Below are 13,619 nucleotides of genomic sequence, written 5' to 3'. Positions count from 1 at the left end.
ATCAAAAGCGCAGTTTTATCGTCATTCAGGCATAGGCCGTGGGATGCCATCCATGCCTGAATGAGGAGGTATGACATGCATTACTTACCGTAAAAGCATTTCTGATGATTGTATCTGCTTAGATTCACATGCTGTGCATATGGTCCGACATCCAGTGGTAACCGCGGAGTATCGCAACTTGTCTTTCGGGGACCGAAAGGGTACGTCGGCATAGGCGTGTCTGAAACACTATCCCTATCGTGATGTGTGTAGTACCCAAAATCCCTCACGCACCGAGGTCCCTCTGATTGTATTTCTTCTGCCATGAGGGAGCCCAAGGCTATAGTGAGTGAGTACATGAAGAGAGAAAGTAGTAAGAAGTCTATGTTCCTTCCACCCGAGCGGGGAGGCTGGGAGCGCGCATGTGAATCTAAGCAGATACAATCATCAGAAATGCTTTTACGGTAAGTAATGCATGTCTTCTGATGCTTGTTAATCTGCTTAGAATCACATGCTGTGCATAAACTAGCGAGCAGTACCCGGAGTTGGAGGGGGGTTGTGAGAAGAAACAGTAGAAAAAAGATGTCTTAGTGCTGCTTGTCCCACCTGAGAATCAGACCTAGAATGAGTGTCTAGGCAATAGTGTTTTGTAAAGGTGTGTACAGAACTCCAGGTTGCCGCTTTGCAAATGGACACTAGGGGATCATTTGCAATTAATACTATGGATGCACCAGTGCCTCGAGTAGAATGTGCTCTAGGCTTGAAGGGCAGTTCTCTCTTTGGAAGAGTGTAACATAGTGTGATGCATTTGACAATCCACCTTGATATTGCTGATTTAGAGACAAGATCCCTTTCTCTATCAGCTGCCACTGAAACAAAGAATTGTTTAGTTTTCCTCAGTGGTTTAGTTATATCCATGTAGAACATGACTGCCCTGCGCACATCTAGTGTGTGAAGGCTTCTTTCGACCATGTTAGTAGGTCTCTGGAAGAACGTGGGTAGTTCGATTGACTTGTGCATATGGAACTTCGAAATAAATGTTGGCGCAAATCTGGGATGTGTGCGCAGAACTACCTTATCTTTGTGGACTGTAACAAAGGGGTCCAAAACCGAGAGGGCCTGTAGTTCGCTAACTCTTCTGATAGAAGTGATAGCTACTAGAAAGGCTGTCTTGTAAGTCAGGTCTTTCAGACTAGCTTTATGCATAGGCTCAAAAGGGGGGTCCCATGAGCTTAGTTAAAACCACATTTAGATCCCACCCTGGGGCTGGGTGAGTGATGGGGGGGGGATACATGCTTTGAACCCCTTCCATAAAGGCTTCAATCACAGGTATTTTCCACCACGACACCTTCTGCTGTGACGTGGTGTAGGCTGACAACGCCGCTTTGTGAACCTTTAAGGAATTGAAGACTAACCCAGAGTCCAACAGATGGGTTAGATATAACACAATGTTTGAAGGTGAGCAATGGGTGGGATTGACGGCTTTGGAACTGCACCAGATGACAAAACGTTTCCATTTGCTGGCATAGCAATAACGTGTGTTAGGCTTTCTTGCCTCTCTCAGTATGTCCATGCATCTTTGAGGGAGTTGCAGATGTCCAAACTCTATGACCTCAGGAGCCAGGCTGCTAAGTTCAGAGTTTGTGGGTATGGGTGCAGAGTCTCCCCCCTGTCCTGAGACAACATGTTGTACGGGCAGGGCAGCTTGACTGGTGGGGAGAGCGACATTTCCAATCGTGTGCGCGAACCAAGGTTGGCAGGCCCACATGGGAGCCACCAGAATCATGGTGACTGGTTCCTGGTGCATCTTGTGTACTATCTTGTTCAGAAGGGGAGTCGGGGGGGGGGGGGGGAGCGTAGACAAATTTCCCCGACCAAGTATCCAGAGACCGTTCCCCTTGGATCGGTTCTGGGGGTACCTGGAGGCGTAATCTTGGCATTGGGCGTTCTCCTGAGTAGAGAACAGGTCAATCTCTGGAAACCCCCATTCTGCAAAGACGTTGGATACAATGTTTTCGTGCAGTCGCCATTCGTACTTTTCTGGAAGAGGAAAATCTCTGCTGAGTACGTCTGCCAGAAGATTGAGTTCCCCTGGAACATGTTGGGATATCAGGAACATCTTGTGTTTGAGAGCCCATATCCAGATGTTTTGAGACAGCTTGGATAGCCCTGGAGAGTGAATGCCCCCCTGTTTGTTCAAGTAATACATAGCTGTTGTGCTGTCGGTTAGGACCAGCACTGTCTTCCCTTGCAGTTGCTCCTGAAAGGCTTTCAATGCTTTGAACACTGCTAGTAGCTCCAGTAGGTTTATATGGTTGGACGCTACCTGAGGGGCCCACACTCCGTGCGCTGTCTGTTGAAGCAGGTGAGCCCCCCACCCTGTGAGAGATGCATCTGTCGTGAGAGTGGCTTCCACTGCAGGGGTGGTGAAGGTTTTCCCCTTCAAGAGGTTCTCCCTCGACCACCACTGCAGAGAGAACGAGTGCTGGCGAGACAACTAACAGATCTTCCCATTGTCCGCTGGCCTGACACCACTGGCTGTTGAGCCACTCTTGCATGGGACCCATGTGCAGCCGCGCGTGGGGGACCAAGTATATGCATGACGCCATCATCCTTAGCAAACGCATAGCTTTGCGTACCGTCACCACTCGACTGGCTACATACTGAGGAACCTGAGAGAGCATGTTCTGAACCCTCTCGCTGGAAGGGAAGACTAGACCGTCTTCCGTACGAATTAGAGCCCCCAGGAACTGTTTTACTTGGCTGGGGACTAAGCTGGATTTCTTTTCGTTGATAGAAAATCCCAGGCTGAACAGGTGGTCTACTGTTTTTTGGGTGTTCGAAAAACAAACGTCGAACAAGTCCCCCGTGATGAGCCAATCGTTGAGGTAAGGAACTGGAACTGAAAGTCTGCGCAGGTGTGCCGCTGCCACTGCCAGGACCTTGGTAACCACCCTTGGCGCTGAGGCTATGCCAAAGGGGAGTACCTTGAACAGGTAGTGTTTCTCCTGAATCACGAACCTTAGGAATTTTCTGTGCGCTGGCAGCATTGAAATATGAAAGTATGCATCTTTCATATCCAATGTTGTCATGAAGTCCCCCTGTTTTAGCAATGGGATCACCTTTTGCAGTGTTACCATGCAAAACCTCTGGGGCTTTATGAATTTGTTCGCTGGGCTCAGGTCTAGAACAGGACGCATAGTGAGATCCTTTTTGGGTACAAGGAAGTACATTGAATAGATATCCTTGTTTACCTGAAGAATCGGGACGGCTTCTATGGCGTCCTTTCCCAGCAGCGCTTCCACCTCTTGGATCAGGATCTGCAGATGTTCCGGTGAAAGGCGTCGATGTTTCGGCAGTCTGAACTATGGAGGTCCAGCGAATTCCACAGAGTAACCGTGAGCGACCATCTTTAAGACCCACTGGTGTGAAGTTATCCCCTCCCATGCCTTGAGGAAAGATGTTAATCGCCCCCCAACTGGGGAGACATGGGAGGGGACCTGGACTTGGTGGTCATTTGTGACCCGAAGTTGACGCTCCTCTGGAATTGGAGCCTCTGCCTCTATTCTTTCCGCGCTTCTGACCCCTCTCGGGGTAGTAAGTGGGGCTTGCAGCAGGTTGACAAGAGTTGAAGTTGCCCGTGCCGAAATTGTTTTGAGTGGCGCGGGCTTGTCCTCGAAAGGACCGCCGAGAATTACTGCCCCTCTGTGAAGAGGGTTTCTGGGAAATTTGGTGCAGCGACTTAATAGCCTTGTGCTCCTTCTTGGCTGTCTCCAACGCATCGTCTACCGCCTTCCCGAAGAGGTTGGCCTCTTCGATCGGTTTGTTGATAATGGATGCCTGGGTCTCAGGCCTGAAGCCCGACATGCGCAGCCATGCGTGCCTCTTTAGGAGAGTATCCTGTGCGAGAGACCTGCCTGCTGTCTCTGCGGTGTCCAGGGTATTCTTTACCACATTTTGATTGGCAAGTTTGCCCTCCAAGACAATGGCGAGAAGCTTGGCTCTGTTTGGTTCCGGAACCTCTTGAAGGCCTTCCTGGAGTAGGTTCCATTGGGCGTCGACGTAGCTTGCCAGTAACGTTGTGTTATTGGCAATCCGGACGGTATAGACTGCCGCCGACGTAACCCGTTTGCCTAAGGCATACAACCTTTTGGACTCCTTGTCCGGGGGCGACTCTCCCATGGTAAGGGGAACCCCTGCTCTCTTGGGAGTGTTGGTCACCACCAGCGAGTCAGTGATTGCGTGTCCTTTGATATAAAGCGGATCGGTGGGGGAGGGTCGGAAAAGATTTTTGACCCTTGGGTTCACAGCCCTAGTCTGAGCGGGTGTGAGTAAGGAAGGGGCCAGCCGTCTCTTTACAGAGCTCAAGAGAGGGATAGACTGGCTTCCCGGAGGCTTTTCATTAATAATGTCCTCCGCGAAATCTTGTTCGGGCAAGGCTTCAAGCGTGGCAATTTTAAAGAATTCCGCTGCTTTTTTCAACATGTTGTTGAAAGCCATTTGATCATCCACCGGGGAAGCTTGTGGAATCGGGGTGGATGGGGGAGAGTCGAGGCAGACGATATCAGAGTTGTGATCGTCCAGCTGAGTGTCCTTCCAGTTGTCCGTTGCTCCTTGATCTTCCCCATAGTTGTCCAGAAAAGAAGAATCCTCTTCTTCTATATAGATGTCTCTATACGTGTCCATCTGGACATCTTCTTGATAGTCAACTTGGTGTTGGACATCTAGATGTTGGACATCTTGTGTTTGAGGTTTAGGGTCTACCCAAGCTTTTTTCGGCGGAGGTTGATCAGAAACCCTGAAAAACTGCTCCAGCCGATCCATACACCCCTCGAATTGCTCCGTGGTCCACTTGGATGACCCGAACGGACCTATCTGAGTAGGAACCGTGTTCTCCGTCCTAAGGCGTTGAGAGGATCTCCTCAGGGTGCTTGAGAGGGGTACCTGGCTTTCTTCGTAAGAGTCTTCGGGATCGTCTTCCAAATCCGTGGAAAACTTTTCGGCGGATTGGCCCATAACTGTCGGCAGAACCGGTACTAGGCCCACTGCCGTAGCAATCCTATTGATGCTCTTACAGATAGTCACTGAATCTTCGGGAGATAATACCTCCGATGTGTCGGCAGTGAAAATGTCTTCTGCGGCTCCAGAAGGGCCAGCGGATGGCTTCTCGGGTAGAGGCTTACTCGTAGTTTTCAGACCTGTACGGGCCTTGGAAACCTTGGAATCCGTCGAAGTTATGTTTGTTATGCCCAGTCATGCGCTGCTGCAGATGCGGGGAAGGCTTCGGATCAGACCAATCCGCGGGCGCCGCCGAAGTTTCCGGCGGACCCGTTGGCGCTTTTGCCTTCTTCGACAAAGTCGTCGAGGAGGGCACTTGGGTTGTGTGCTTTGTGCGGTGCGATTGTACGACCCTGTCACCGGGTGTGGTTCCTGTAGCAAGACCGGAGTCGAGCCTGGAAGGGTCGGGGACGGGCGTGGCGGCCCTAGAATAGTCCGCCTCAAGGTCTATAATGTCCGCGTTGGATGTTTGGTCATCCGATGAACCCCGTCACCTTCGGCTCCACGCGTGACATTCCGTACGCTGCCCACTGCTTCAACCGGCGCTCCTTAAGGGTTTTAGGTTTAAGGAGTTTATACGCCGAACACCACTTTTCGTCGTGCTCTAGGGGGAGACAAGCGTTACACGACGTGTGCTCGTCTTTCCACGGATATCTGACCCTGCACACAGGGCAGAATCGAGTCCTTTCCATAGCAGAAGGGAAGGGTGACCAGACCAAAAAGGAAAGCAGTGGAAAAGAGGAAAGACATAATTTTTAACAGTATGGCAAACCCCGAGCCCACTCTCCCTACTGTGTAGGCCGGCCAGAAGGCCCGACCACGTGGAAGTCCGAACGCCGGATCCGAGGTGCCGGAACCCACAGCCGTAGACGATTCCCCCGTAGTCTTCATTGAAGATGTTCTTGATGGGCGAAGTGACTTAATGGGGATTAAACCGACAATTCGGTAAGATAAACAATGTCTCATGAAGAGCTCCGCTATAGGGCGACCAGTTATCTGGGTGGAAAGAAACAATCTGTGGGACCTCGGCGCGTGAAGGATTTTGGGTACTACACACGTCACGATAGGGATAGTGCTTCAGACACGCCTATGCTGACGTCCCCTTTCGGTCCCTGAAAGACAAGATGCAATACTCCGTGGTTACCACTGGATGTCGGACCATATGCACAGCATGTGATTCTAAGCAGATTAACAAGCATGAGAAATCTTATTTACTAAGTCAGAGTCTTCCAAGAAGTTACCCGAAAGGGGAATGAGGATCTGGGTGTCATCTGCGTAGTTAGTGTATGTGACACCCAATCTATCCAACTTGTCAAACAGAGGCTTAGTAAAGATGTTATACATGGTGGGAGAAACACAAGATCCCTGAGGGAATTATCAATAAAAGCAGAAGTGAACATGATCACTACGTATACCTGCGTTCCAGGCTTTCGATATTGATAAATCAGGGGCAGACCTTTCAGAAGAAGTACGAGAGATTTACGTTAATACCAATAATTGCTTTTAATAAGCAGAAAGTGGCTCAAATACTAACTTATGGAGCGGAAGCGATCCTCCATTTGTCCTTCTCAGTGTGGGATAAACTCGAGGGCCTGTTCTGGCGGTATGTTTTGGGGTTGCCAAATAGCCTGGCAACTTGTGCGATAAGGCAAGAACTGAAATTACAATCCCTGGAGTCCATGGTGGTATGGAAGACAATGGCACTATACTATATATAAAGAGGATCATGAGATCTGTGATCAATACCTGGGTTGTTGGAAAGAGAAAGTAGAGCAAATTCTGAAGGGGAGGGATATTGTAATTGGTGATTGAACGACAAATCCCTGTAAGGTGAAGAAAAAGCTCCAGGCTTGGGACTGGATTGATACTGGAGATCGTTGTGGGAAAGACAAGCTTGGTCGTTTGTTGATTGAAGATGGGAAGGGTATGAATGAGCTCCCTAATTACCTGCAGAAATGTCCCTCCCCGAAGATACGTGACCTCCTTTTAAGAAGTCGCTTAAACATCTTGGATTCAAGGGAAGTCCAATGGAGGAGGAAGTTGCCTGGGGTTCAAAATCCATATGTGGTGCCCACTCAGCCTTATTTTTGTAAGAAGTGAAAAGTTGCCATTTGACCTCAATTAAAATGCAAATATTTTGGTGAGACTCACTTGATCCTTTGTCATCTTCTGTAGCTCCTCCTCCCAAGTTGTTCTATCGTCATCTAGGTGGTAGGAAGCGGGTGGGCTGTGTCCGTGCAGGATCTGGGGGTCTCGGTCCTGGCAGAGAGCAGTCAGGTGGCCAATGTACAACTTCAACTTGCTGCGGTTCTGGTCAACTTCTAAAAGGGGTTGGATTATCTGTCAAGAAAATAGGAACATTAAGTGTATTAGCAAGATCCAGACTTCTACCCATCACTTCCCCACAGTCACCACACGTGGTTTAAAGGTACAAAATATATAGGCCATGACAAAGCACTATAGCGTTATGTCTGTACAAATACACAACCCTGTACTCGCACATGATAAGCAGAAAAATACAGCAAATAATATTTAATACACACTGTGGATGTATTGTTTCGCTTAGCATTAAATCACAATATATGATGCTCCAATTCTTCGTACATATGCACTGATCCCTAATAGAAAATTTAGTAGCACTACAACTTAACAAGAAAATAAATTACATTTACTTAAATCTCAGGGCAACATGAGGTGCCTAAATATAGAACGTTCCCCTCTTTTAGGAAGATCAGTAAAATGCTGCACTTCTGAAGACAACAAAAGAAACATGGCATCAAGGAAATCATTGAAGTTTTATACCCATAGAGTCTTCAGTGGTTCCAGTCCAATTCACCATGCTCAATGGCGCCGCCTCCAAATTCAAAATTACCTTCACAATATGCCACAAATTAGAATAGAATTATTGGCTGCCTCATCTGAGGAAGAGTGCATAAAGCGAATGGGACATAAATAATAATTTCTTCCGCTGCAAATTAAGGGGTTAAACCACGTCAGTAAACCAGTGTATCAGAGTATGTGATGGCCCTACATAATGTCTATATTGTACAAAAATAATGTTTAAAATATTTAACAATTCCAATACCTTCTTTGGCCCCTCCTGAACAATACAAAACTATGAAAATTATAAATAAAAGATGGTTGGCAAACAGTATGTTTCAATGAATATGTTCTTCCGGTAGACTCAAATCTTCCGATTAGAACAAAAACAAAAACACCAAGTAATGGCATTGATGAGTTAAAGGGAAGTATACCCCCATAAAAGGGCATCTTTGGAATGTATCACTGAGCATCATACTAGCAGAATGTCCAGTCCAAGAGTAGAGCATGCATGCCAGTGCGGGTACACAGGCTGCTCAATGGTGCATCGCAGATTGGCATCCACGTATGAAGCATTAGCAGGGTAGTCGTCCCATTCACCCATCACTACAAAACCCGTAATAAAGAAGGAATCAGAAAAAGTTGCACAGAATCTACCCTTCACCAACAGTGCTGAGCTACTGTATAAAATTTCAAGTCCAATACTGGGACCCCCCCCTGTTGTAAAGCGCTCCGATGCTCTTGAGCTAGGTTCCTACAATAAAAAGAATCTATTAATAAATACACAGTACAGAGATAACAACATGAAATTAACTACTAAACGAAAACATTACAAACGAGAATAAGCAAATGCAGTACCAGGGGGTGTTTTGGAAGTGGAAACTGATGAATGGGAGAGACAGTAGGCAACTAATGTCTGGAATGCGGGATTCCATGCACACATGGATTGGCAGCCAAGGTCTTGAGTCTAACAAGATAAATCCATAGGAACGCGAACCATTAGGTTAAGCTCTCTGCTTGACCAAATAAGGCTGCAAATAACAGGGCCCAAGCTGGATGAGCTTTCAAAGACATCACTGCCAACTTCAAAGCATAACATAGAGGGAGAACTAGTGTCGATGATGCAGAGTAGGCAATGACTTGAATGAGGAATATATCAGCATTTGTATTATTTGGAGCCTTCTATGCAAACACAAGCAAAGGCATTCCCATATTAAAGTTGCAACAACATGTTACATCAAATGGGTTGGGGCAAAGTTCCAAGTGTTTTCTTTTTTAAACAGGTATCCTCAAATCAAGTAATCCAACATTAACAGCCAAGTCATATGGGCATGGACATGTATGTCCTCGGTACTGTCCGAAAATTATACTGAGATTGTCGATCTGGGTCACTGGCAGCAGGTACACATCATTAGTTAAATGAAAAAGTGGCAGATCTTTGTAGTTCAGTTTCGCTCTGCCCGACTTCATCATAAAGAATCGATAAATTGTGTGCATCTCCTATGGGGCTATATCTGCTCAGTCCCAATTAGCAATATTGTTAAAATTTGAAGATGCTATTTGGGCTCTTCAATTAAATATTTTATGATTGAAACAAATTAAATTTTCAATATTATATTAAAAAAACATACAAAAAGATCAGCCTTCTATAATAATCTAGTGTATAAATAAACAAGATATTCCCAATACTTAATGGTTGGGTTTAGTCAATTTTCTTTTTGATTGTAATTGAGTCTACATTAAATAAATTTTTTCCATTGGGCGAGAGTAAAAGCTCCACATAATAACGTTTCTTTCCTCCGGGGATGGCTTACAGCCCTGGTGTGGGATGTGGGACTGGCTCGCTCCTCTTAGGGAACGTAGCTCTGTAGGTTTGGTGTAGGGAATTTGGGAGTCAGAGTTCTCTAGGCCAGAGTAGGTCTCCAGTATTTGCTGGATGGCAGTTTTAAGAACCGCATCCATGAGCTTGGTTGCCAACTTCCTCTTTATTGTGGATGTGGGGCCTGCAAGTCCCTCGCGTTGGATAGTCCCCTCTCTCTGGTAGTCATAGCCTGGGATTTGCCTCGCAATGGACTCTCTTGACCCAACTTTTCTTAACTATATGGAAGTGGAGGACTTTGACAGCTTTTCAGATTTCCTGGGCTAGCTCAAGTCCTCCTTGTTCTCTAGGTACATTTAAGAGAGGCTTCTGCACCCATGTGAGGGGTCAGAAAACATGGGATTAAGACCCTCTTTTTTGTATATGGGGGCCTGTCTCGTGAGGGACAGCAACAGTAATCAAAGAAAGGGGTTTGGGCACAGGCTTCCCCGCCTGTCCAAACTCCACCAGGACAGGTGATAACTACTGTATGGTGTGTGATTCAAACACAACAATTGGTCAGGAAACATGTGTAATAGTAACATAGCATTTATTCATATTGCAAAACACAAAACATATTTAAAAAATGTTCATACACATGAGAATTGTGTGTGAAGCAAAACACAAATATATTGTGACGGATATGGTATCCTAGGAACCAATATGGGATTGTAGTCAAACAAGGGTGCAGATTCCTAACGTGACTGTGGGGTTAGTAGTGGTGTCAACACAATCACACTCAAAACAGATGGATGTCAAAACATTTCCCTAAAAGTTCTCAATATGGGTAAATGTCGAATCATTTCCCTAAACAGGTTCGACACACTGGTGTTTCCAGCTCAAAAGGCGAGCTGTGTCCTGTATCAGTTTCCACTCAACATTGCCCTTATGAGCTTTCCTCAGGACCATCGGCACAACACAGTGGGTAACAGTCAGGTACCCCTATTTGGGGGGTGGAGGGGCCACCCATTTTGAAAATCACTGCAAATAAAATGCAAGAAGAACAGTTATAAAATTTGACCAAAGGATACTTTAGCTCTATGCACCATCTAAATACTACAGTATTTCACCCACCTTTCATTTCTTTTGGTGGTGTCAAGCCACTTGCTTATCACACCTAGCTATTCGGTGTGTCTTGAAGATATCTATACCTAAAAAGAAGAGAGGGGACCTCCCGTTATTTATATTCTCCTAGATGTTCTCATTTCTAAATTTTGCATTACCAGATTCTATTAATGGCCAAAAAAGCTGTCAGATAACTATCAGTATAGTTCCAGTGCCAGCATGATGATGTTATGTGCTGGGCCTGGGACAGGTACCTTTTACAGCAGGAAGGTGTCAGACGTTTGTTCCAAGTGTTCTGACAATCAGTGATCCTCAGTCTATAGGAGGGAAGCAATGTTTAGTGTTTCTGCTTCAACTCCAGTGTGGATTGTGTCCTCCCACGTATTCCTCATCTTTGATAGACACCCAAAGCAGTTTGAGTTTGGCAGAGGGTGCCAAGAATTTACTTTACTTGTTAATTTTGTGGAGGACAGCTTTGCCAAATTTGGCTTCTGCTCCTGAAAAAGAATCCACACAGCAGAATCTACTAAATCTAAGCAGAGAATTCCATGTTGCCACTCTATAAATGTCCCACACTGATACACCTCTCAAGAGCCGACGAATCAGCCACTCCTCTAGTAGAATGCGCTCTTAGACCTTCAGGTGAACCCGTGCCAGCAAATGAGTAACACTCATTTATGCACATCACAATCCATCTAGAGATGGTTTATTGTGCGACAGCTAATCCTAACCTATGACCAGCATAACCAACAAAAAGCTGATTATCTTGCGAGAATATTTGCAGTCCTTGTGATATAGAAACTTAGAACCCTCTTTGGGTCTAAACGATGAAGTCTCTCTTCCTCCTTAGATGGATGAGGAGGAGGATAAAAAGACGGTAGTGCAATATGTTGTGCCAGATGAAATTCTGACACAACCTTTAGCAAGAAAGATGACTTAACCCTCAAAATGACCTTATCCTTGAAGAAGGTTGTGAATGGAAGTCTTCTGAAAACACTCTGTGCGTGCCACGTAGAACTTCAGAGCACGAACAACATCAAGCGAATGCAACTCTCTCTCTGCCGGTGACAAAGATCTCGGGAAGTAAAAAGGCAAAACCAAAGGCTCATTGAGGTGGCATTCTGACAGAACTTTTGGCATGAAAGACGGGTATGTACGCAGTACCACCCTCTACTCGTGGAAAGTCTGATATGGTTGCTTGCAGGATAGGGCCTGGATCTGTCCCACACGTCTGACAGAGGTGACGGCCATGTGGAAAGACGCTTTCCACAAGAGAAACTTGAGCAGGGCCTCATGCAAAGGTTTCAAAGGTGCCCCCATGAGCCTTGTTAGAACCATGCTGAGTTCCCATGTCGGGGCAGGAGAGGTTCCCCTGTGGGAAAGATCGGAAAAGCCCTTTGAGGAATCCCTTGACAAGTCTGTGGCACCACAGCAAGGATCTTCACAGAGACCTGGTGTAGCAGGAGATGACTGCCAGGTGTACCTTGATGGATGCGTGAGCCAGCCCAGCTCTTGCCAAGGACAGTATGGAAGGATATGTGGAGCCGTGAGCCTCAGAAGGGCAATCTTCTTTAACCGACACCACGTAGAAAAACGCTTCCACTTATGGCTGTAGCACTTTAGAGGCGACAACGCCCGGACCTTGGCGAGGACTTCTTTGCAGTCCGCTGGTAGCTCATAACCTCCAAACTCTAAGGCTGTAGGAGCCATGCCTTCAGGTTCAGCGTGATGAAAGATTGCACCTTTCTCTCTGGTGAGCAGATCCAGAAGTGCCGGCAACTTGATTGGCGGCGACGCTGACAGGTTGAGCAGGTCCGGATACCATATCTGTCTCGGCCACGCTGGGGCAATGAGTATCCTCTTGCATCAAAACTGTCTGAGTGTGCTGATGACACATAGAAGGAGAGCAAACAGGGGAAAAGCGTACAGAAACAGGCCTTCCCACAGGAAGGAGAGTGTGTCCCCCAAGCTCCTCGGTTGATCATATCAGCCGGCAAACTTCTGGCATTTGGAGTTCGCCGCTGTGGCAAAAAGATCGATCAGGGGTCTGCTCCTTTTGATGAACAGGTGGTCCACCTGATCCCGATGAAGTTCCCACTCGTGGCAGGAGCGCAGTTCCCTGCTGAGGGAGTCTGGAATGGTGTTCTTGACGCCTGCCAGGTGGAGAGAGGAGTGGAACATCTCCTGTCTGGTGGCCCAATGACAAAATCCCCGAGCTTCCTTGGAGAGTGCTGGAGACCGAGTGCCCCCTTGCTTCCTGATGTAGAACATGGTGGTGGTGTTTTCCATGAATATCCTCACCACCTCGCCCTTCAGAGATGGTACAAAAGACTTCAGGGCCCAAAACACTGCCCATAGCTCCAGGATGTTGATGTGCAGATCCTTCTCCACTGGAAGCCACAGACCTCTGGCGTGCAGATGCCCGGTGTGAGCCCCCCAACCCTCCAGAGAGGCATCCGTGATGACAGTATCCTGGTATGTAGGGGTTTGAAATCCTGTTCCCTGGGCGATGTGGGAGCACACCCCACACCGCTCTAAAGCCCGCCAGAACTCCTCATTGAGGGAGATCTTGTCCACAAAACCTCCAGAAACTTGTATCCAACGTGCATTCACGAATTGCTGTAGGGGTCGCACCTGCAACCTGCATAGACGGACGAGGTAGATGCAGGACATCATGTCCAGCAGCGTCTTGATGGCCCGTACCGTGGCCGTCTTTGCCGATGACAGTCGCTGCACCTTCCCTTGAATGGCTCCTACTCTCTCCCCCGAGGGTGACACCAGACAAGCCACTGTGCCGAGTCTGGCGCCGAGGAACAGTGCGTTCTGCCATGGCGGCAAG

The 13,619-nt window shown here is 47.3% G+C and overlaps 1 protein-coding gene across 8 annotated transcripts in view; it reads right to left on the bottom strand.

Annotated features, from left to right (window-relative positions):
* The window catches only part of ERC1 (ELKS/RAB6-interacting/CAST family member 1), a 2,866,486-nt gene that overhangs the window by 69,749 nt on the left and 2,783,118 nt on the right, over positions 1-13,619 (bottom strand). For 7 of the 8 annotated variants that reach the window (XM_069628613.1, XM_069628618.1, XM_069628615.1 and 4 more), the window contains one exon: positions 7,189-7,377. In XM_069628613.1, the coding sequence (XP_069484714.1) occupies positions 7,189-7,377 (189 nt within the window). Of the gene's footprint in view, positions 1-7,188; positions 7,378-13,619 lie in introns of those variants that run through there. The other variant, XM_069628619.1, reaches the window with a different exon arrangement.

This window comes from Ambystoma mexicanum, chromosome 12, assembly GCF_040938575.1.
Source record: "Ambystoma mexicanum isolate Mex_15411 chromosome 12, UKY_AmexF1_1, whole genome shotgun sequence".
Lineage (NCBI taxonomy): Eukaryota > Metazoa > Chordata > Amphibia > Caudata > Ambystomatidae > Ambystoma > Ambystoma mexicanum.
This window is presented reverse-complemented; position numbering and strand designations above follow the sequence as displayed.